Source organism: Dromiciops gliroides, chromosome 2 (genome assembly GCF_019393635.1).
Source record: "Dromiciops gliroides isolate mDroGli1 chromosome 2, mDroGli1.pri, whole genome shotgun sequence".
Taxonomy (NCBI): domain Eukaryota; kingdom Metazoa; phylum Chordata; class Mammalia; order Microbiotheria; family Microbiotheriidae; genus Dromiciops; species Dromiciops gliroides.
In genome coordinates this window covers 365,779,697-365,803,332 of record NC_057862.1, presented here as the reverse complement: position 1 = coordinate 365,803,332, position 23,636 = coordinate 365,779,697, and the positions used below count along the sequence as shown (strand labels likewise).

Here is a 23,636-nt window from a genome sequence, read left to right as displayed (position 1 = left end):
GAAGACAAAATAGGAGTTAGGATTTGAACCCAGGTCCTCTGACTCCTTATCCAAGTACTGTTACTATCTACTGCATCAGACTCTTCTTACCCAGAGTCATTACTTGGGCAAGGTCAAGATAAGGAAGTTTTTTCAGTAGAACCAATGGAGTTTTACTTTTAGTTAGTAAGGAAACATAGGGAACAAGAAGGATTAGGAAAGACCAAATGGTTGGGGTGAGATCCTTCCATATTCTGTTTCTTTATACTGATGGCCCTAGAAGATATGGCAGTGACCTTGTAGTGGTGTCTTGGGGGTCTCTCTCTCCTCCACCTCATCACCTAGTTCAACTGAACTTTGTGATTTTTTATTTAATTGCTCCTTGTGTAGTTTGTGGTAACTGTTCATGCATAAACATTGATTCTAAGATTCCTTTTTGTTCTTATTCTCCTCAAAAAAATGGGCAACGTTGTTTAGATTCTATTGACCAAGCAAAAGGAGCGGCAGGGTTAAAAGGGTGGAGGTCCCAGAATGGATCCTTCTACTTATACACAGTAAGAACAATGGGGATTGAAAGGAGATTGAAAATGAGTGGAACAGCTACATTTACTTTTGAAATGAGTTGAAAGGAAAACATTGTGTGATCACAACTTGAGAGTTGGACGGAATCTCACAACTCACCTAGTTTAACCTGCAATAAGGAGTATGTGAAGGCAGAGTGTGAAGAGGGTAAAGATAATGATAATCACATTCAAGTAAAAGACCTACTATGGGGAAAACTGAAAGTCCTTGATGTTTTGGTCTGGGTCTCTTTTGAAAATGACCTCATGGTTGGGTAAGTCACATATTCTCTCTGTGCCTCTGTTTCCTCATCTGCAAAATGAGATATTTTTTTTTACTTCAAAATGACCTGAGGGATCCTTTATATTTTACAATTTGTGATGCAATGAATTTGTTTCTGCTTTGTGTGGGGTGGAATTAATGCCTTTCCTGCTTACTGGTCTGTCATCAATTCAACAAATATTTTAAAATAATACATTAATCACCTCCCATCAGCCATATATTTCCCAATAGAATGTTAGATCTGTGAGGGCAGGGACTGCTTTGTTTTTCTGTCCCTAGCACTCACCACAGTGCTTGGTAATGCTTATTGAAAAAAAAAAATGACTTTATTAAGTGCCAGCTAAGCCTAACCCTGGAACTAGAGTAGGTGCTAAGTGTACAAATACAATGCATGAATAGAAAGGACATAAGTGCTCATCATTTTACAGTAGAGGAAACTGAGGTCATAGTGAGGGGCAGGACTCCTGCTGGATATGAAATCGATAGTGCCACCACCCCTGGAGTCAGAAAGATTTGAGTTCAAATTTGATCTCAGACACTTATAAGTGGTGGACCCTGGGCCAATCATTTCGCCCTGTTTGCCTCAGTTTCCTCATCTGTAAAATAAGCCGGGGAAGGAAATGGCAGACCACTCCAGTCTACCAAAAAAAACCCCAGAAGGAGTGAGTCACTGAGAGTCCAACAGGACTGAAATGACTCAACAATAACAAAGGGTTCCTGCTCTCCTGACTCCCAAGTCATAGGACTATTTCTACTAGAGAGTGTAAGAGAGGGCACTGTTATTTTTTTATTTTATTGATTTTTTTATATTGCTATAACTTCCCAATTACCTTTTCTCCCTCCCCCCACACCTTATCCTGCCTTGTAACAAAACATAGTTAAATAAAACACGTAGACCATCTGACTACACATTCATTTATGCCTCTTTCTGAATTTATAGTCTATTACTTTTCCACTGAAAAGTGTAAGAGTGTGTGTGTGTGTGTGTGTGTGTGTGTGTGTGTGTTTAAAGCACTTAAGTCCTGGCAATGGTCACCATGCCTCGGGGAAACCACTTGTGGGCATCTCCATTTCCCCTGACACACTCTTCTTGCCAGAGGAGAAACTAAAATCAATCAGCATGAATTGATTGAGTACCGAAGATCATAGGAATCGAAAGCTGGGAGGGACTTCAGTGATACTTGAAGACGTTGAGATATTGTCCTAATTGGGCTCTGCAATGTTCTGAGTCAAGAAACCTGCATTTGGGGTTGCAGCGTTGCCAGTGACTGACTCTGTGACCTTGGACAAGTCCGTTTTGGAGCCTCGATTTTCTCATCTGTAAAATAAGGGATTTGGACTAAGTTTCCTTCCAGTTCTAAGGAAATGGCCAGGCGGTGAGTGTTGGGGATCCTAGGATTACAGGCTTTAGCGCCTGGAAGGGGGCCTTAGAGATCCTCAGTCCAAACCTCTCGTTTTACAGCAGAGGGTACTTAACTAGGAAAGGTATCACTCCCCAGGGAGGATACCGTTTGGATTCGGGTACTGGGTGTGTGTTAAGAGTGAACTGCAAATTTAACACTTAAAATTCAGGCAGGTTCAAAAGCTCCCTAACTGGTGACTACTGTTGCTTGAGGCTTGCCTGTCTTTAAAACCCAACCACGTTGTCGGCGCTCAGCAATTCCGGAGGCCCCAGCGTGGCCAGAAGCGCCTGCGCACTGCGCGGGGCCGGGGGTTGGGGACGCCGTAAGGAGCCCCTTCAATTCCTTGCCCTGTACAGCCGGCGGGCTCTGGTTCCGAGAACAGGGTTGGGGAGGTGGGGGAGGAGAGCAGGAGAAGAGCCGGGACACCCGGTGAGCGGTGAAAGGAGGAGTTCCTTATGCAAATGAAGCTCCGCGCTGGGTGGAGTGGTTGGAGGGGGGGCGGGCTGTCTCGACGTGGGGCGTGGCTTGAGATGCAAATCAGAACCAGCCATTTGAGTAGCGAGAGGCGGGTTCTCCCAGAGCCAAGCCAGTTTCCCTAAAGGCTGCTGGTTTTCTTCTTCTTCCTCCCTCCTACCGTGCTCCCCCCCTCCCTTCCTGTTTCGCCCCCCCCCCCTCCCTCTCGCCGGGTCGTGTTTAAAAGCGGCCGCGCAGGCGCAGTGGGAAGAAATGCGAACTTAGTCTGTTACACAACTCCTCGGAGCTTCATTCCCTCCCCAGTGTCTGCTGCTGCCGCCGCTGCCGCTGCCGACGCCGCCATTCCCGCTGCTGTAGCTGATTCCTCGGCCTCACTCGCCTGCCGCCGCCTTTGCTCCGGGGCCTGATCTCCTTACCCTAGGCCGGGGTCCGAGCGGTCTGTGCCTCCTCTCCCCCGCCCCCTTCTCACTCCTGCTGGTGCCGCGGCTACGTCCGACATGAGCGGGGATCAACTGCACAACGACTCCCAGGTAAGCCGGCCCTCGGATCTCCCCGATCCCGGGACACGGCTGCCCCCGACGCCCCGAGTTCCCGGTCCCCGGCTGCCCCCGGCTCCTCCGCCCCCGCCCCGGGGCTCGGCTTCCTGGCGCCCCCGGGCCCGGCTCCTCTTAGAGCCGGCTTCCCACTTCCCCCTTCCCCCAGAGCCGGGCCTGCCTCCCCCGGACGCTCCCTCCGCTTGCCCTCCCCTTCCATCTTTGACGTTTGGCAGCCGGGGGTGATGACAGGTTTCCCCCTCTCCCCACCCCGGGACGTGGGGGGGTCTGGAGAGTGTGGGGGGGAGGGGGTTCTTGCTTTGGGGTATCCGAGCTGGCAGGAGCAGGAGGGGGGGCGCCCTGGAGGCGGCGGGCTGGAAATGCCGGGAAGTTAAAGTTTGAAAGGGCGAGCCCCCTCCCCACCGTGCCCGGCTCTCTGCGCGCCCCCCCCCCTCCGTGAGTGAGGGAGGGGGTCATACCCTTTTAAGTTCCCCCCACCCCCCCGCCCCGGCCAAAGTCTCCTCTCCCGGCTCACCCCCACCCCCACCCCGACCCCGTGTGTCTTATTTATTGGTGGCTTGATTTCCTCTCCTTTCCCTCCCCACAGATCGATGCGGATTTCCGAGTGAATGGTGAGTGTGCGCCCCGGGCCCGAGTCGGGCCCCCTGCCCCCGGGGGGTGGGGAGAGGCCCGCCCGCGCCGCCCGGCTCTCCCCGGCTGCGGATGGGAAAGGACAGACATGGCGTCCCAGAGACTAAGTCCCGGCTCCTCGCTCACCGGCCCCATTGTTCCCATCGAGCCGCCCCGACCGCCCCTTTGCGGGGCTCCTAGCCCCCCGGGGACTCCGGCCCGCCCTAGAGGGGGCCGCCGAGGCCCCCGATCCCCGCCGAGCCGGCGCCTGGGAGCCTTTCAGGGCCTGGATTCCCCCCTGGAAAGTCGCCTTGTCGACAGTCAGGACTTAGTCTCTGCGCCATTTTCTTTTTCTCTCTCCTCTTCTTTCTGTGTCTGTGTCTTTCTCTCCCTCCCTCAGCTCCTTCCTAGAGCTGCCCAGGAGCAGCTTTCTGCAGAGAAAAGCCCTATAAATCACCGGCCTTACTAGAAAGGAGAGAGAGAGGGAAGAGTTTGATTTTTTTCTTTCTTCTTTTTTAAAGAAGCTTACATTATTTTTTTTTCATTCTCCTTCTGCATCTGGTTTGTTTCTATTCCTCCCTCTAAAATGAAAGGTCAGTTTTGCAACTGTTGCTTTGTCTTTTCTATAAGATCTATATTACCTTTTTATCTTGCATAGAGATTTGTGATAATAAATCTAAAACTAAATACATCATCTGTGGAGCATCATTTTTTGAGAGCTCTGAACAAAGAGGGGGAAGAAAACGTGCTCTAATAATATAGCCCCCTTCCAAAAAGTTTGTGAGTTTGCTTGCCCTGGGGATTGGGAAAAACAAGCTTAGGAATTGTTTTATTCTAGTAACTACTTATAGACAATTAGCACGTGGGGATAGAACTTGTATATGTGGATTAGGGCACCTAGAAAGAGATGCTTTGGAAGGTATTTTAAAGTACAACCTGAAAATGATTCGAGGTTCTCCAGGACCTGTCTTCGGAATTGTGAGAGAAAGAGGATTTTGTTTCTCCAAAGTCCGGTGTGGCTAATACTTTTGCCTCAGCTCTAAGCATCTGTAGACCAATATTTATCCATTTCTTTCTCTTTGGGACTACATAGGAACCACAGACTTTCAGGAGCTGAGGGTTGTCTTGCTTTTTCTTTATGTTAGTTGCTTTCTAACCCTTTTCTGAAAAGTTAATGCATTAGTTTATTCCTTCGATTTCCACTAAGAGGGAATTTTTCCCAATAAAAGAATGGTTCATTTTTGCGAAGAGGAGAGTCAAATGGAGAAAGATGTGCACTATACAGCATTTTGTCACTTTCCACTGGTTAGCCTTGGCCCTGTACCTATCTTCTATAAGTACAAAATCCTGCTCAATTTAGCCTGGGTTTAGCTACTTCAGTGTTAAGAGGCTTCTGCTGAGTTTTTGGATCTTGTAGTAAGCAGTCCATCATGTTGGCCTGCTTAGTTCGAAACAGTCTTGTGCAGCAGTGAAATGGGGCATTGAGTAGAAGACTGTTCCCTACTGGTAGAGAATTTTAAGAGAACTAAGAATTTCTTTACTGTCCATTTAAGCCAGACTTTTAAGGGCTACAGAGAAAAGCAGTCTGAAAAGGGAGACTGGCTTCCCAGAAAACAACCCAAAAGGAAAATTTTAAGGTGTTTTTTTTTTTAATTTAAATTGGGGTCTGATAGAGAAATCTGCATGGGAACTTGGAAATACTTGGCTTTCTCCTCTTTGAGGTTTTAGTGTGGAGAAAAATCTTTGGGCTGAGAAGCTGAGGGTAAGTAAGCATGTATCTGATATTTAGAACAAGGTTTTCAGAATGGTACTGATGTTTAGGGTAGCTCCAAGGATTATACCTAGACTGCACACAGGAAAAGTCAAGGTAAATTGTGTGCTGGGTGTTCGGATTATAGTCCTAGCAATTTTTTATTCAAGTTGGCATACTGACTTTGCTATTATGATTGTAAAGGCCAAGCTCTATCTCCCTGCAAACAGATTTTGTTAATGATGAGGACATATGCATTTAGTTTCTGTATCAGCAATGATATGAACACTTTAGGAGGTTAAGAAAAGGCTGCAGGGGAAGATTTGGTGACATCACATTTTTACGTGTTTTTTTGGTATCAGCTTCTCTAGCAGAGGATTCTCCCCAAAATTCGAAGTGTTCCACTCAAGTTGTTTTCTTTATGAGCATAGTCTAAAGAAAAGCTTATTAAGCTGTTGCAGTATGATCCCATATGAGGTTGTGTAACTGAATATAGGGGTCGAGAAAAATTTCGGCAGTAAATGTTTGATTTGTATACCTATTTTATATACCTATATACCCAGGGTCACATACAAATTGCTGGGGCAAAAAGGTCTCCAGTGGAAAATTTTTAAGAAGCCTTGGTCTAAAGGAAGGATACAGTGCTAGCAATCTATTTCTGGCATTATCAAATGCTACTTAGGTAACTAAGAATTATCTGACCACCTTAGAGAATTCTACATGGCTTTGTTTTTCTAAGGGAAACATCAAAGTCCAATTATATGAACGTTATTGTCTTAATCCTGGTCTTTGAATTAGACAGGTTTAAGTTGATCTTTATTAGGGGTGGATTTAGCCCTATTTACAAATTAGACAGTGCAAATTTATGCTTATAACTTGGATCAGCTCCTTTCTTCACTTTTACCCCAATCAAGTATAAAAATGGATTCTATCCCACCCTAAACTACTTGTACTTTAGGTTTATTGTTGTGATTTGTGTTGAGTTTGGAACCACATATTTTATTCTCTGGCCTATTTTTGGCTGCTGAAAAGAATCTTTATCTCTGAAAAGCATTATTGTTCTTTAAAGAAGTTTACTGTGAAGTAAGACTTCAGGTGCTTAAGGCATTAGAACATCTCTCTCACTCTGCTTCCTCAGTGCTAAGGAAGTATCCCCATATTGGTCATCGTATTATTTACTCAAAATGGTGTGAAGGGCATGTTGAGCTGAACAATTCCTGGCCACTAATGATCTTTTACTGCTTCAGAGGACTTAGAATTGTCATATTGCTCCACCACTCCACCCCCATCACTGATATTTAGATTCACTGTAGTATAGCAAAGTAAAATATTTTGACATATTTATTGTAGGTAATACTATTTGTTCATGATTTTACATCCTGTTGTTTTGATCCCAGGTAGCTTAATGGATTAGATTTGGATGGAAGGAATTAAGCACAAATTGTACTTGATGCTAATAGTTACTTTTATTTCTGTGCTAATGGCAGAGACAAGCTGATGGGTGCAGCCTTCTGTTCCGGGAATCCATTTTTCCCCATTTCTAAATTCCTCGTCCATGTTTTTAAGCTAAGGAATGGTGGGACCTGGCATTTGCAACTCCTTAGGCAGAGGTTCCTGGTGTGTTCTGGGGACCCCTGGTGATCCCTGAGACCTTTTCAAGGGGTCCATGAGGTTGAAACTGTTTTCCTAGTAATACGAAGATGTTTTAATTTTAAATATGGCAAATATCGACAGAGATAACTCACATAAAGAAAAGGTCCTCAATTTGTAAGGATGTAAAGAGGTCCTAAGAGTAAAAACTTTGAGAACCAATATTAGGTATCAGGTTACAGTGTCATTTCCATTTCTACTGCAACAAGAATTCTATTCGTCTTTTGGGTACTGGGAAGTTTTTGGGAGTCTGCACACACTACTTTGAAAAGTATTTTTCTGAATTGTCAGTCTACTAGATCTCACAAATTTAGACCTGTCTTGGATTTGATGATGATAATATAACAATACATAACTGTTGACATTTATATATCATTATAAGGTATATAAAGTACTTTATGTAGGTTGTAAGTTGTCTAATTTGACCCATACAAAACCCCTTTGAGGTAGGTGCTATTATTATTAGCCCCTTCTTCCATTTGAGGAAACTGAAAATTAGAGAGGTTTTAGAGCCTTACACTTGGACATATGGCTGGGGTAGGTGTCAGTCTAATTGAAACTCTGGTCTGGTCCAGTGCTTTATCAACTATGTCATACTGCCTCAAGAAAATCCAGATTTTAAAAAAATGGGTTTTCTTAAAAGGGGGAAACTAGTATAGTTGCTGTTGGGCTAGTACCAGTACATTTCTGAGTTTAGCCAACTTTTGAGTGTCTGGGTTAGAGAGACAGCATAGATAATAGAGTATTTCATTCTAACCCACAGGCCCAGGATACATTGAGATTTGACTTTTCCATACAACGGAGGGGCTAGGAAACAATACAGCAGCCAGTACAAGGCAGCATTTATAGGGGCCTGTTCACTTAGGCCTTTGACTAATCCTGGGGTTTGGCTGTCTAAAATCAGAGGTCTTTTAAAATTTGTTTTTAGCCACTTCAACTTAAATGTTTTATAGGCCACAGAATTTTACTTGTGTTCTATTCTCTGACATAGTGTGTGTGTTTGTGTGAATGAATAGATGAATAAATAAATGCGAGTGTGTGTGTGTTGTTTAGAGTGATAGAATAAGTGAGACAGGACATTGTATTTTCCTGGAATAATCACGATTAGATGAGGCAAGTAGCTATTTATACAGCTGACTTGATAAGGGTAATTTCCACTGTTGAAGTTAAATTGTGAAGACTTGAGTCATAAGATTCATTTATTTGCTCCAGGTCATATTGATTTAGTGCCCTTCTATAGAAGGGTCAAGGACTCTTGACCTTCCCATCCAAAAGCTGGTCATCTAAAGCCCAAGTCCTCTCCACTCTCAGGGTATTATTCTTAACTTGATCGAATTTTGTTTTGCAACAGTGTTAGTTGGATGCCCTGACCACCTTACAGTCTGTAATTAGGGTCTTATGGCTCATGTTAGATGATCTTTACGGTAGCATACATGATTTATTAATAGGTGTGTGTTCTATTCCAGAGGTGCCTGTTGTAAAGTGTGGGGAATGATTTCAACTTCTTATTTAACAATTTGCTTTTGGGATTCTTCAGATTATAATGTGGTTGTACAATGTTAAATTCAAGGAGATAACTGAATTTGTAAAAAGCTTGATAAGGGTGAGCATGTGTGTATACACATACATGCATATAATTTGGGCTCTTTAACAGTTTGTTGTAGTGGAAAGAGCCCGAGTCAGGAGCCTTGGCTTTTCATTCCTTGCCTTACCAATTTGTAGATGTGTGACTTCAGAAAAGAATCTCTGAATTGTTACCTGCCCTGGCCTTCTTTTACCTTCCTCATAGGGTTGTTGGTGATCAAGTGAGATAATAGATGTACAGTACTTTGAAAGGTGCTATCCAAATATAAAGGATTATTCTAAATACAACAGAGGGAAAATGAATGCTTTTGTCCCCAGACTTTTAAGTTTTAAGTTTATTTGGAGAATTTAGCTTCTTTTTGAAACTAAGTTTTTAGTGATCTCTTTTGCATTGCATCACTTGGGTTTCTCCCTGTATACTTCCGCCTTGCTGAGAGCCTTCCCTTAACTTATTATTTATTTTACTTCCAGTTTGAATAAGCCATTACAAATGTAAGATTTTAGGAGGGGAAATATAGATACCTGAGGGTCTTCGGTGATAAGTCATTTAAAAGACCTGTGACATCCCAGTAAACTGTTTTTAGGCTCCAAATAATCAGTTGTGTTTAGCCTTTGGTTCAAATTCTATGTTTCTAGCAGTCTCTTAGCTATATAGTGACTTATTGGCACATCCATCACAGGATGGTCTAGGAAAGGGCAAAAGGATAACGATTTTTGTTAGTGGATTTCATTGTACCTATTTCTGGGACTTCTTTTTATTTAGAATTTGACAAAATTAGGAGGGGAGAAGCCTGAATGGAGTAAATGTTAGAGATCTGTCTGAAATCTTAGCATCCTATATGTAGAGCTGTGAGGAACCTCAGGGGTGGTGAAGTCTAACATGAAGTCATCAGATGTGGAAACTGAGTTCTAGAAAGGTTAGCGGTGAAGTAACTTGCCTCTAAGGTCACACAGGTAAAAAGTGACAGAGAATGCCTTGGATGCCCAGATTAGTCTTCTACCTCCAAGTCTTGCATATTTTCCTAGTATGCTACCAGTGTATATAAGGCGTCACTGGTAACTTGTGAACCAATATTTCTATACATTTTGTTTCTTTGCAAAACCAGTCACCTTTATTTAATAGGCTGTCTTTGACACATTTTCCAAGTTGGGTTTCAGATATGGGGGAGACAAGTAGCAATAGAATGAAATTTAATTTCATTGGTTCTAAGTAAGTAGCACAGGTGGCAGCTTTGTACCTTTCCCCCTTTGGGTATTTGAGGGGAGGAGGAAGGAAAGAGAGATGTTAGGCCTGCCAAGTGAAAAATGGAATTAAACAGGAAAGGGGCAACTTTATTGGGGGGGGGGAGCTTTTGGCTATCTTTTACTATCTTACCATGTTACTGTAGTTGTGACTTTTCACTGGATAGGGATTGCTCATTTTTACAAGTCTGTCTGATTTTGAACTGCTTTCCATTTGTATATCTGTGGAAGACAGAAAAGAAAACTTTAATCAAGATCTACTATAACAGAGTAGTTTTCAAACACTCGGGAATAAAGCTAATGGAGGAGAAAGTCATAGTATAGCTGAGGTTTATTGAATAAATAGATCAGATGAAAGTTGTCAAGCTGAGTTACCCTATCAAAGGGTGAAAGCTATCATTATCCAAATGGCTGTGACATTCAGGAATGTCATTAATATATACTTGTAGTTTTTAAGTGAAGGGGTATAAGTCTTCCCCTCCAATTTCATCATTTAAAGACACAAGAGTGTGTTTCCGGCCTGGGTTTCCATCTTTTGTTCCTAGTTTTTAAAAAATTGATTCCTCTTTTCATGTTCTTGCTATAAAGAGGTTATCATCTATCTGGCCAACACCTTTATTTTCTTGTATTAATAATTTTGCCACTTGGTCCTTAGGAAGAATTATTTGAAATAGTTTGCAACTTTGAAAATTCTCTTCCTTTGTTAAAAAAAAAAAAGCTTTACTCTTTGAGCTGAACCCAAATTGATTGTGCTAGGGTTAGTAATTTCTTTCTGAGTACCTAAAGTTACTTAAGATCTCTCTTTAGGAAGGAAAGGAAATTCACTAGAACTAGTCTAGCAAAACTATTATAGGGTCTTTTTCACACTTGCTCATGAAATCTTTGTCTTGGCTATATAGACCAAGGTCCTAGTTATGTACTTTTGCATAACATAGACATTCTTATTTCTGTCTTAAGCCCAGTTACCCAGATGACTGATGACCTAGTAACTGTGGGACCAGCTCCCTGTGAACTAGGGAGCTATTGAGTACAAAACTAGAATTTTAAACTGTTTTTTTTTTCAGTTTTACAGTATTGGAATCCAAATACATAACAAACTGTACTTTGCTGCTAATGGGATATGGTGAAAGGTGAAATCTTAGTGCTGCTATTCATTATAAACGTCTTGGCTACAAATGTCATTTGGGCATTTTGCATCCACATGACAAGACACTAATATTAGGAAGATTAGGTCTTGGACCAAATCATAGCCTCAGTTCACTCCAGAGTAATGGTTCTGGGGGCAGCTAGGTGGCGCAGTAGATAAAGCACCAGTCCTGGATTCAGGAGTACCCGAGTTCAAATCTGGCCTCAGACACTTGACACTTACTAGCTGTGTGACCCTGGGCAAGTCACTTAACCCCCACTGCCCTGCCAAAAAAAAACACCCCAAAACAGAGTAATGGTTCTTTTATTGGTTTTAGAGTATTGCTTTGATTCAGACCAGTTATGCCACCTAAGTTTCATAGGGAAACAAACACCTTCAACTTGTTCTACTCAGAGTTACTTGAGCTGTGGGAACAAGAAGTTTGGTGGGTGTGCTGAAGCTTTGCACACTGGCATATATTAGAGAGAAAGATTAGTATGGCAGAGGCACTTGGGCAGTAGAAAGAACACTAGATAGATTTGAAGTCAGAAAAACTAGATTTTAGTTCTCTTTCAACTACAAACTAGCTATATGACCTAGAGTTTGTTCCTCAAGGGCTTCCATTCCTTCTGTAGAATGAAGGAACTGGACTAAATGATCTAAGGTCCTTTATGGCTCTTAACAGTTCATGATCTATATTTCCTTTAGTAAAACTTCATGTAACTTCTTCCTTTGGGCAGGCTCATCTTAGGTCAGACTTCTTAGCCAACTTTCAATTCGTTGGGATCAATGTTTTCAGCAATAATATGCCAGAAGAAATAATGTCCCTACTCTTTCACCTCCTGCGTTGACTAATTAAGCATACCGTGCCATTTTTGGCTTATCTGTTGATGCACCTGAAGTATTTGGGGTACAGAGATCACATTTTGAGAACCAGAATTTCTTGGAGTAAGCTAACACCTCAAGTGACTTAAGCTCCACACATACCACTTCCCAACTTTGCTTGACCTTTGGAGAATGACCAGACAAAAGTGAAGTGTTTTGAGATAGTAGTGAGAGAATTTGATATAACAAAAACTCAGTTGCAGGAGCCAGTTTCTCATTTGGAGAGAATGGCCTTCTTTCTCAGCTGTCTCTACCCGGGGAACTATGGAACTATCATCAGGCTTGTTTTGAAGCTAAAACAGGATTGACCCTCACCCTTTTATTGATCTTCCATTTACCTGCTACCTAGTGCCTCAGATCTTGGTAGAAGTTATTCTAGCTCTGTCATTTAAATTAGTGACTGACTTGTGATACTATTCTTTATCCTCTTAACATTTAAAGCTCATAGAATCTTAGCTCTTGAGTTGAAAGAAGAGGCCTTCATTTTCCAAGTGAGGGAACCAAAGCCCATGCTGGGGAGTGTCAGAAGTAGAATTTGAAGGCAGGTTCTTTGGCTCTAGAACCAATGTTCTTCCCCTATGGCTTCCCCAAGATGACATTCTACTCTTGGAAAGTAGGTAAGCAGAAAAATCCAACAGAGTTAAATACAGCTTCATTTTGACCTATTTGTAGCTATTCCCTTTCAAATCTTTATACTGTTGAAAAGCAAATTGGGTGAAATGTTTTAACTTTCCCTGTTACTACACAGGGCTGAACATCTTTTCCCCATCTTTCTACATGGGTGTGAATTTTTGTTGTAATAAAGATGCCCAGTGGTGTGACAGGAGCACAGAACATACCTTCGGAAGGCCTCATTACAAGTCCTAGCTCTGCTCCTTATTGGCTAGGTGACCTTGGAAGACCATTCCCTCCTTTGTAAAATGGAAATAATACTTGTTCTACACACCCCACAACTTGGTTGGGGTTAAAGCACTTTGTGAACTCCAAAGCTATTCTTGTTCAGTTCAAGTAGGAGTGCATCTTTAGTGCACAGAAAACCAACTCATGGTATAGTGGAAAGTACTGGATTTGGAGCCCAGCATTGTTATAATCCATCCACCCCCCCTCCCCCCATGACCTTGGGTCACTTTATCTTTCTGGGCTTTATTTATTTATTTCGGGGCAATGAGGGTTAAGTGACTTGCCCAGGGTCACACAGCTAGTAAGTGTCAAGTGTCTGAGGCCTGATTTGAACTCAGATACTCCTGAATCCAGGGTCGGTGCTTTATCCACTGTGCCACCTAGCCACCCCTTCATTTATCTTTTTTATAAAAGGAGAAAGAATTGGATGAGGGTACTCTTTAAGCTGTTCTCCTAGAGGCAACTTTTGAGGGCTATGGAAGAGGTAGATAAGGTGCCCTAACTTGTTGCTCAGGAGACAGGTAAAAAATAACGAGGGAGAGGAGGAAACTACATGACTATTTGGTAAAAACAGGAGTTACCTAAAATAATAATGTTACAGGTGCTGTTTGGTAGAGTCCATTTATAAATTAGCTTAATTTCATATGAGAGGCAATATGCCATGGGGATAGAGAGCTGGACTTGGAATAAGGAAGACTAGAGTTTAGATCAGCTTTTGGTCCTAAACAATTTGGAATTTAGAATTTTTACAACAAATATCCTGATGCAAGGCTAAATCAATTACAGGTTCTTTCCATAATCTTATATGAAAGATAAAACCCCATGCAAAACTTGAAGCTATATTTGCATTTTGATTTCAGATTTTTAAATTTTTTTTTTTTTGCTGTGTCTTCATCTCCTGTGTAGTTAATTTTCAGTTAAACGTTATTGGCTTTTTTTTTTTTTTTGCTATTGACAATCATTAGTTGCTGCTTTAAAGATCATTTTGTTGGAGGAGACAATTACAGGTAGTCAGAAAACCCCAGGAAGTTGCCCCTACCTCCTGAGCAACAAAACTCACTACCACCCACAGCTTAGATGGCAAGCATGACCTCTGTGGGAATCCTAAGGGTTATTGAAAGCTGGGTGCTTTTGGTAAAGGTAGTGTCAATTACCTCCTCTTGAAGCAAAGTTGTCTACTTGGAACGGGGTTAGTAAAGTCTGTTTTACAGCTAATTTACAGATTTTTTAATAGCACTCAATGGATTTTCTGCTAAGCTTTCTAGAGCTTTAGGTTACAGATATTTTATAAACTGAAATGCCAAATTTTCATTATTTATGGTTTGAAGGAGACTTTTTTTTTTTACCATGAAACTAAAGGTTTCTTTTTGACAGCAGGGGCTATATATGGAAAGACCATATAAAAAGTCTTTAACTAGCAGGCTGAGAGCCTTCTGTGATCAGCACACCAAAAATCAACTTTCCTATTTATACGTTCAAATCTTAATGCAAATAGTTTTTTGATGGGCCATCTAATAACTTCTTGCCAATTTCTTTTTAACATCCAAATGTCAGACCCTTAAAACAGATTTGAAGTAAGAACTCAGATTGATGTAGAAAAATAGCTTCATATAATTTTCACCATTGAGAAGAGTGTCAATTATCTCTATGTTCAGCCCAAGTTTCAGTAATGGTTGAAAATTCTAGTTGCTCCTTAATAGCTAAATGGCTTGAAGTTGTCTTTTTGTAGTTGGTTTTTTGTTTTGTTTTGTTTTTTGTTTGTTTTTTAGGAAGTTCTGCTTAATGAGAACCCAGAATAACCTGGGCCATGTATCTGTGAAAGCCTTGTCATTCCCTAGTTTGAGCAAGGTTGGACTGTCTGTGGTCTCTTACAAAGTAATTGATGAAAAAGGTTATTATTAAAAAAATAAAAAATAAAAGCTCTGAGAATAAGGCTTGTTTTTGCTTTTTCTTTGTAGTGCCAGCACTGATCAGAGTGCCTGGCACAATATAAGTGCTTAATAAATGCTTGTTTATTTAAAAAAAAAGCAAAACTATCAACTTGCAATATGGATAGCAAATTTTAAAACTGACAGGTAACTCTTACTGTGTAAGTAAATCTTACAAAGCAACCCTAAAAATGGGAGATCTTGAGGACAAGAAACAGCATAAGAGATATACTCAAGGGAAAATCTGTTTGTAGACTAATCTGACATTTTTAAGAACCTTCTTCAAAAATAATATCCTCACTGTGCTATAAGTCAGATGTGTCAAATAGCAGTGGCCCACAACACTCCCAAGTGCTGCCTGAAGAACTACATTAAAATATAATTGGGAAATACAATAAAACATAGATAATGTCAGTATATGATTTTCTGAGTCAATCTGAGGCCTTTAGGGATTCTTTTGTATTGTCGAGTGGCCCTGCTTTCTATTTGAGTTTATTACTGCTGGAAATGCCAGGTCAGGGCTCCTATTTGAAGACACCTCAACTTTGTCTTGTCCTAAGCCAGTTTTCACTTGCTTAAGACATTAAGACCCTGTCCTTTGATTCTTCCCCCAAAACCCTTTTCAAGTAGAATTAAAACAGGAGTTGAATTGTTTAAGCCCTCTTAATTGTAAACTGTTCGAAGCATACATTTAATGTGATTAGTTGTTTACATATTTGAGGGGATCAATGAGAAAAGTTGAAGTCTGGGCCTGCTATAGCCATCAAGTCTTTTATAGTGTCAATTTGTGTATGACTTCCATAAACCAAATGTGATTTCTTTATTTGTGTTGTTTTTCTGGTAAATAACTGCTACTTTTCATTGTATAATGTTATGGATTAGTGTAAGAGACTAGGAAATCTATTTGGAAAGCTTTAATTGAGATTTCTATTTAGGAAGAAAAAAACAAGTTGCCTTTTTAGAGTAAGTTCCTCCATTAGCCGGTTTTCATGGTTTTAGGATTAACAGAGGCTACAGTGTTTTTGTATTTCTTCAACTGTAGTATACCAATAATAAGCTGGGAGTTGACATTTATTTTAGGGGAGGGAGGGAGGGAGAGAGAGGGGGAGAGAGAGGGAGAGAGAGAGAGAGAGAGAGAGAGTGTGTGTGTGAGTGTGTGAGTGTGTGAGTGTGTGTGTTTAAATTTGCCTCTCGTTCTGGTTGCCCTAGCTGCTGTGCTAATAGTGAGTGGGTTCTTCTGGTGGGAGGTACTTTCTAGCAGTTTCAGTTTAGGGCTAATAGTGTTGAAGAGAACATTTTTCAAGGGAAGAAAGGCTTCTCAAGCCTCTGTTAGATTTTAACAATCTTGTTCTTATTACTACAAATGTTTCTTCTGAAGAACAGTCTGAACTGTATACTGTGTGATCTATTAGAGTTCGAAGCAATTAATTCTTTGCTAGGATGCCCAGGTACTTTCTTGTGAATCACCCATCCTTATTTCATACAAATTGGTATGTTCAAAGGAGTGGGAAGACTAGAAGAAAGGGAGTGAGGGGGAAGTTTCCCGCTGCCTAGCATCAGCTAAACTTTTCCAAGTTGCAAGTGCTGTGTTTTCTATCATCTTTGCACAAGTCAGGTATCCGAGGTGGACTTTTAGTCAGTTTCCCCTTGAATTTGATCTCACTGACCAGAAAGTATCTGTTTACAGAGAGCTTCAGATCCAGCTATTATCCCTTTATTAGGGAGAATGTGCTCAATCTCCAGACTTAATGTGTCTGAAAAGAAGTTACAGTAAAATAGCATTCTACTGTGTTGACAGGTTGAGCCACAGAGATTATAAAAATTAAGAGTAGAATCACCACATGAAAGCACCAGGAAATAGCATTGTAAAATTATACATTAAAATGTTAATATTTAAAGGTTAATTAACCCTTCCTGGCCCACTGGGAGCTGAAGGATTAGGTAGATGAATTTCTATAGGATCAAAGATACAAAGCACAAAGTTGTATAGGGATTGGGATTTTGTTGATTTGAGTTTCCTAATGCTTCAGGTATTAAACTAGTCACATCCTATTTCTTCTTAGACAAGCCTTTTTTTTAGGAGCAGCCACAGACTTTTGCTATTTAACAGTTCAACTGATAAACGTTGGCAGGCTTTTTTTTTTTTCCAGAAACCTGGTTTGAAAACTTGGTCTGGTCAAACTCAGGAATTGCAGCAACTTTTACTAGCAAGAAAATTGACTTTAGTTTGCAGTCACCAAGTTGTGGAGACTTACCTTGGGTCTGCCAGCTTAGAGAGTAAAGTAGCAGAGAATGCTGAAGTCAGGGCAGCCAGCTCTTTACTGAGTTTGAAAACCTTTTGATTTCTTCTGGCTTATCTAAAAAGTACAGATCCTTGTTGAGTGGGGACAGGCCAGGTACAAACAGGAACTAGGCAGTCTAGCCTGTGTGTCTCATATTTGTTTTTAATTTTTTTTTTTTGCATACTTACCCAAATCCCTTTGGAGTGAGTAACTTCTTCCATTTCCATAATACTTTCCTCAATACAGACCTGTGAATTGGGTAGTGTCATTATCTCCATTTTACAGAAACATACTGAGAAATGAAGACTTGCCCATAGCCACGTCGCTAACTTTGTGTCAGTAGCAGGATTCAAACCCAAGTTTTACTCAAATCTAGCAGTCCTTCCCACTATATTATATTAAAAGGAAAAACATTAGGTCTCTTGTATTAGAAATACTCCAGAGAAGCCGAGATCTCTTCATCTGGGATACCAGGGGATAGAAGTTGGATATGAGAGACACCATTCTTGTTCATAGAGGTTCTGACTCAAAGTGCTTTAAATTTTCTCTGGGTAAAGCTGAAGATATAGTTTAATGGTGTTTGAGTTTATATTCTAGCATCCTTCAAACAACCCAAGTCAGAAAGCTATCTTTTTCCTCCCCTCATAGTCAGTTCTATTTCTGTAATCTTGCATCTGCCCTGCTATATTCTGTATTAAACCCTTATCACCTCTTACCTGGAGTGTTATAATTAACTAATTGGTCACCCTACTTCTAGTATTCTCCATCTCCACCAATCTATCCTTCCCATAGCTGTCAAATTAATCTTGCATTAGCAAGAGTTTGTCACTTTCTTGCTAAAAAAAGCCTTCACTAGTCTCGTTTCATATAGAATAAATTGCAAATCCTTAAACACCTTTTGCAGTCTGAGTCTAGATTGCATCCAAGTGACCTTTCTAGCATTATTTCACATCGTTTCCTTTTACACACTCTTTATTCTGGCCAAGGCATACTATTGACCATTCCATAATCAAATCCTGCCTTCTGCTTTTAGTTACATAGAAGCTCGACAGTTTCTTTTCCTTATCTTTGCTGCTGAAATTCTTTTCAAGACCCCACTTGCTGCTGCTTCTATGAAGCCTTCCCTGAATTCCTTCAGTTGAAAATTAGGTTGTCCTTCCTTGGACTTTCTTGGGTCTTGTCTGGATATCTCCTTTGCTGTTTTCACACATTAGTCAATATAGTATTGAAAGACTGCTGCAGTGGACTCAAGAGGCCTACATTTCAATTCCAGATCTGACAAGATGTGGCTGTGGGCCATTTAATCTCACAGACCCTCAGATTCCTTATCTATAAGATGGGAACAGTATGTTCTCTTTTTCAAGCCTACTTTCAAAGTTGAAGAAAAACTTTAAGGTTTACTTAAAGTGTTATAGAAGGTTGTATACTGTCATCTCCCTCTGGAAGTTAGGAAACATCATTTTCATCTTTATCTCTAGTGCATCACATAATACCTTGACATCTGGTAAATGCTTAATAAAAATGTTTGACTTGAATTAAAGGACATTCCAGATAAACACTTCAGGTTTACTTTCTTACTTTGCTTCTTAGTTTGTGTCTTGTTACTGCTTCTTTTTTTAAGAGCCTGAACTAAAATAAGTTTCTGCCTCTACAGTACGTAAAATGAGAGGGGTGAACTGGATCTAAAATCCTTTCCACTGTTCATTCTAGGTGCTGTATGTTCAAATGACCTGATAGACCCTGACCCCTCAGAGCTTAGATTTTATTGGAGGGAAGGGAGGAGGTATGTAGAAAAATAGCTGGTACAAGGGAGAATACTAAGTGCAAAGAGGAATTATAGGCAGTGTGTTGTGATCAGTTTGGTGAGAGAGTGTCAGCTGAGTCAAGGAAGGAGTTGTGGTAGAGACACCATTTTCTCCCAGTGTTCAGCCTTGGAAAAAAGCACTTAAAATAGATGTTGGGGTTGGGGGTCAGGGGAAAAGTACTAATGTGAAGAGGAAGTAGTATCCATAAGGCTGTAAAAGTGGGTTGAAATCAGATTGAAGAACCTTGAATTCCAGAGTCACAAATTTGTACTTGATTTGAGAGGCAATGGAGAGTCCCTGACATTAGATTCAGGGACTGAGGTGGAACTCTGTGTGAAGCATATTGGAGGGAAACTGACTAATTAGTTTTAAAAACTGTAGGATATATTTTAAGTGAGAAGAGCTTGAACTAGGATGGTTGCAGTGTTTGTGAAAGGAAGGGATAGATAGGAGAAATGGTAGAGGTAGAATTGACAGGACTTGACATCTTATGAGTTAAAGATGAGTAGTTGTGCATCTAAGTGACTCGAAGGATGATAATGTCATCAATTTACAGTTACAAAGGACGACAGGTTTTGGGGGGGGAGGGCAAGATGAATTCAATTTGGGGATATACTTACTTCGAAGTACCAGTTGGATATTTCATTGTCAGTTGGCAGATAGTTGAAAATCTGAGATTAGGACTCCAGGAAGAAATAGGGTATGGAAATAGAGATTTGTGATCTATTAGCATAATGGTGACAATTAAAGCCATGAGATTACCAAAGAAGAGAGTGAAAAGAGAGGATAGCCACTGAGATAACCCTGAGAGAATACTCACATTTAAGGTCCAGGAAAAAGATGGAAGTGCCAGATAATAGCGGTCAAAGAAGAAACCCATAAATATTGCATTAGCCAAGGAAGAGGGTGATCCAAGTCAAAATGCGGCAAAGAAGTCAGAGAGGGCACTAAGGAGAGGAGGGGGAAAGTCCATTAGATTTACCAATCTCAGAAATTATTACTGACCTTGGCACTTTGACATTTTATGATTCTCCTTTCCACCTTATCTCCTACTGCTACCCAACAGAAACCCTATGGTTTCAGTTGTGTTGGTGTGGTCCGCCTGCATATAATTCTCTTGCTATTCTTACCCAAAATAGCCCTCCATTTGCCAATCACACTCCCACTCATCATTAAGATATGTTCATGTCCCACCATTGTTCTCATCTGCTCCATCCCATAGTTGGTCTGTCCTCCAAAATTAATATTTTGTTTGGGCCCTTAATTCACAGAGCACTTATTAAGCACTTTATACTATTTATAAGACACAGTCATATTCTTCTTGGGACATCTTTTCCTCCAGGAAAGAAGTTTCTTTTGGGCAGGGCTAGTCTCTTACCTTTGGAGCCTGGTGCAATATTTGTCTTGTAATAGTTAATGTAGTAGTTCTAGAGTGACTTGTACTCCTCCTCCCCCCCCCCCCCTTCCATTAGCATTTGGTAGATACTCCCAAAAAAGTCTTGTAACACCTGTGCTACCTCTCTTCATTTGGTTGAGGTATCACATAGAGGGGTTTTCTTTGTTTTTTCAATCCAGGTTGTAAAACTCTTAGTATGTAGGAAGTAGGCCAAAAACTGCCTTCATGATTTGGGATACTCAGACGGCTCTTTATCTGCCTGTGTTGCTATTTGACTCACTCTCTCTTTAGAACTGTAATCTTTGTAATAATCATATTAACCGACCAATTCTGATGTCACCTAAGAATGAGGTGGTTTGGGGTAGGAACTGAACAAGTGTTTTCATGCAAATATCCGTAATAGGAGGCTGCACTTGTCTTACAGTGGTAGAGAGAGGTCTTGCCTCTGACAATGTTGGCTTTGTGACTCTGGACAAGTCAATAACCCTCTCAGGTGACCCAGACAATTTGGGGGGGTGGGGCGCAAAGCAATGAGGGTTAAATGACTTGCCCAGGGTCACACAGCTAGTAAACCTCAAGTGTCTGAGGCCTGATTTGAACTCAGGCCCTCCTGAATCCAGGGCCAGTACTTTATCCACTGTACTACCTAGCTGCTCCTACAACTCTTCCCCCCCCCCCCCTACAACTCTTAAGACTATAAGTTTCAGATCTGCTTGTGTAAAGAGTTCTTTCACCAGGATTTCCTTGATCACTGGCTCAGACTAAATAAATAAACCAATAAATAAATAAATAAAAATAACAGCCACAAAACCCTAATAATGGAGCCAAGGAAAGACTGGAGAATACAATACCATGTGTAATTTTTTAGTTACATCCAATAGCCTAAGTGGCTATCTATTGAAAAAATAAAGGAAAGGCTTTTTCTGGTTAGCTAAGGCTTGCCTTGAACCATTTATTACAGTCTCAAGTGGGTACATTTGGGAAAGGCAGATGTTCAGATTCAGCTCCCCATTCCCTCTTTCATGAGCTAGAAAGGGGCCTTTGTCTGTTCTCATCTAATACTCAACTCCCTCACTTTATAGGTGAGGAAACTGAAGCCCAAATAAAGGAAGTGACTTATCAAGAGTCACAATTTAAGAGTCCCATAGAAATGTCAGCTATTAAGCATAGAAGTTGGGATTTGAACTCAGGGCCTCCAACTCTAAACCAAACCAAGATTTTCCACCCTACCATGCTGCCTTTATTTAGTCTCCTCACATCGTGTAACATAATAGAATATTTTGTCTTCTTTCTCCTTAGCCCCTTCACATTGAGGGCTGGCTGACTTAATTGGGGTAATTTTCATTTGAGACGTTTCTGGACAGGTCCTGTATTTGCATGAGATTATAGCAGCTGTTCAACCTAATGATTGGAATTGCTTCTACGAGAATGAGAGTTGTGGCAGGGAGACATTTCTAGAACACTTGGACTTTTACTAGGTTTTTTTTATTATTGTATTAAGTGTTTCCAAATATGCAATGTTTGAGTTACTCATTGTTCTACAGAATTTCAGGAGACAATCTATTTTAATCATTAAAAGAAAAGGCTTTTGGGGGCAGCTAGGTGGTGCAGTGGATAAAGCCACCCTGGATTCAGGAGTATCTGAGTTCAAATCCTGCCTCAGACACTTGACACTTAATAGCTGTGTGACACTGGGCAAGTCACTTAACCACCATTGCCCTGCAAAAAAGCCCAAAAAACCCCCCAAAAAACAAAAAAGAAAAGGCTTTTGTGTTGTGTACTTATAGACAGGTTGAGTTAGCAGCTCTCCAGCTCTCTGTTAGATGTCTAATCCCATACAAGTTAGGGAAATTCTAGGCAAGAACTGGATAATATGCTGCCACTGCAGGCCTTCTTTCCCCCCCAAAAACTCCCAAACAAACCACAATACATACCCCTTCATGTCTGAAGCATGAATCGTCTTTTGTGATAGGCTTTCAGAAAACTGTTGATAATGAAGTTAATGGGGGGGGGAATGCTCTAATATGCAGCCTAATGGGGTGGGACCAAGGGTTAGTGGCAAGGTCCTGTTGCAGTTTTGTCATGTTTTGGCTTTTTTGCCTGGGTACACAAAGATGCTAACCTAAAGCTTAGGGACTATGTTGAGTTAGGGAAATAGGCCTAGATGATAATGAACTATAGATTCCTATTAAGTCCAAACAGGAAGTTTCCAGCTCTGTTACTGCACAAGCCAGTGAAAATGTGAATGGACTCACCTTCGTGGCTACAGGAATAGGCCTGTTCTAATTTAGCTTGCCTAAGAAGGCTCATTTTCGGGTTAGACAAGTCCTCTTTTCTTTTTAAGTTTGACCTCCTGGGAAAGGAGGTTTTGCAGGATGGAGAGGTCCTTGTGAAAGCATGACTCATTGCAGAAAGGAAATACATGAAATGGAAATGCCCACCTTATAGAGCTTTGTCCTGCTTTAACTACTACCAGATGTCAGGCTTAAAAAAATCCTCAGATTTGGTTGAGGGTTTTGAACATTGAACTCATATTTTGAACTTTTTTTTTTACTTGCTGTGAACTCCCAAGTATCTGTTCTATAAATTACATAGGCCGTTTTATAAATCTTCATTGTAGACAGATGCAGCAGATTTTAATGGAACCACTGACACAGGTCAGTGGAATGGTTCTCAAAATGTGATCTTGAGGTACTCAAGTACTTCAGGTACATTAGCAGATGAGCCAGTGCCACTGCATGCAGTTACCTTGGGTGAAGATGAGATAGGAAGGTATCGAAGTCTGGCTTTTTTGTGGCTCCTGCAGAATAGGCCAGTCTTGTATGGTATGAAAGAAAGAGTTGTACGCTTGGAGTCAGAAGACCTGGCTCTGAGATTTAGCTCATGTGACCTTGGGCAAGCTGCGACTTCTGAGCATCAAGTTTTTCCATCCGTAAAATAGATAGTGCCAATATTATCGCTGTCTCTCAGGTCTGGGAGGAAAGCACTTTGTAACCTGTCAAGAGCCATGTAAACATGAGCTATTCCCACGTTGAGGTAGATTGCTCTTCTTAAAACAACTTGCTGCATAAGTAAATTACTTTTTAAATTTCCAATTTCTGGATGGTTTTGCTTGGCATGGTGGTGCATACCTGTAATCCCTAATACTAGGGAGGCTGAGGCTGGTGAAGTTCCGGACTTCTGAGCTGGAGCAAGACTAAGTTGAAAGGATATCTGCACTGTGTTT

General features: G+C 41.1%; 1 protein-coding gene across 1 annotated transcript in view; it reads left to right on the top strand.

Moving 5' to 3' along the window:
* Positions 1-2,947: 2,947 nt before the first annotated feature.
* TOP1 (DNA topoisomerase I) overlaps positions 2,948-23,636 on the top strand; it is a 120,921-nt gene continuing 100,232 nt past the window's right edge. The window contains exons 1-2 of the mRNA XM_043986192.1: positions 2,948-3,229; positions 3,840-3,864. Coding sequence (XP_043842127.1) covers positions 3,197-3,229; positions 3,840-3,864 — 58 coding nt within the window. The 5' untranslated portion in view covers positions 2,948-3,196. The remainder of the gene's footprint in view (positions 3,230-3,839; positions 3,865-23,636) is intronic.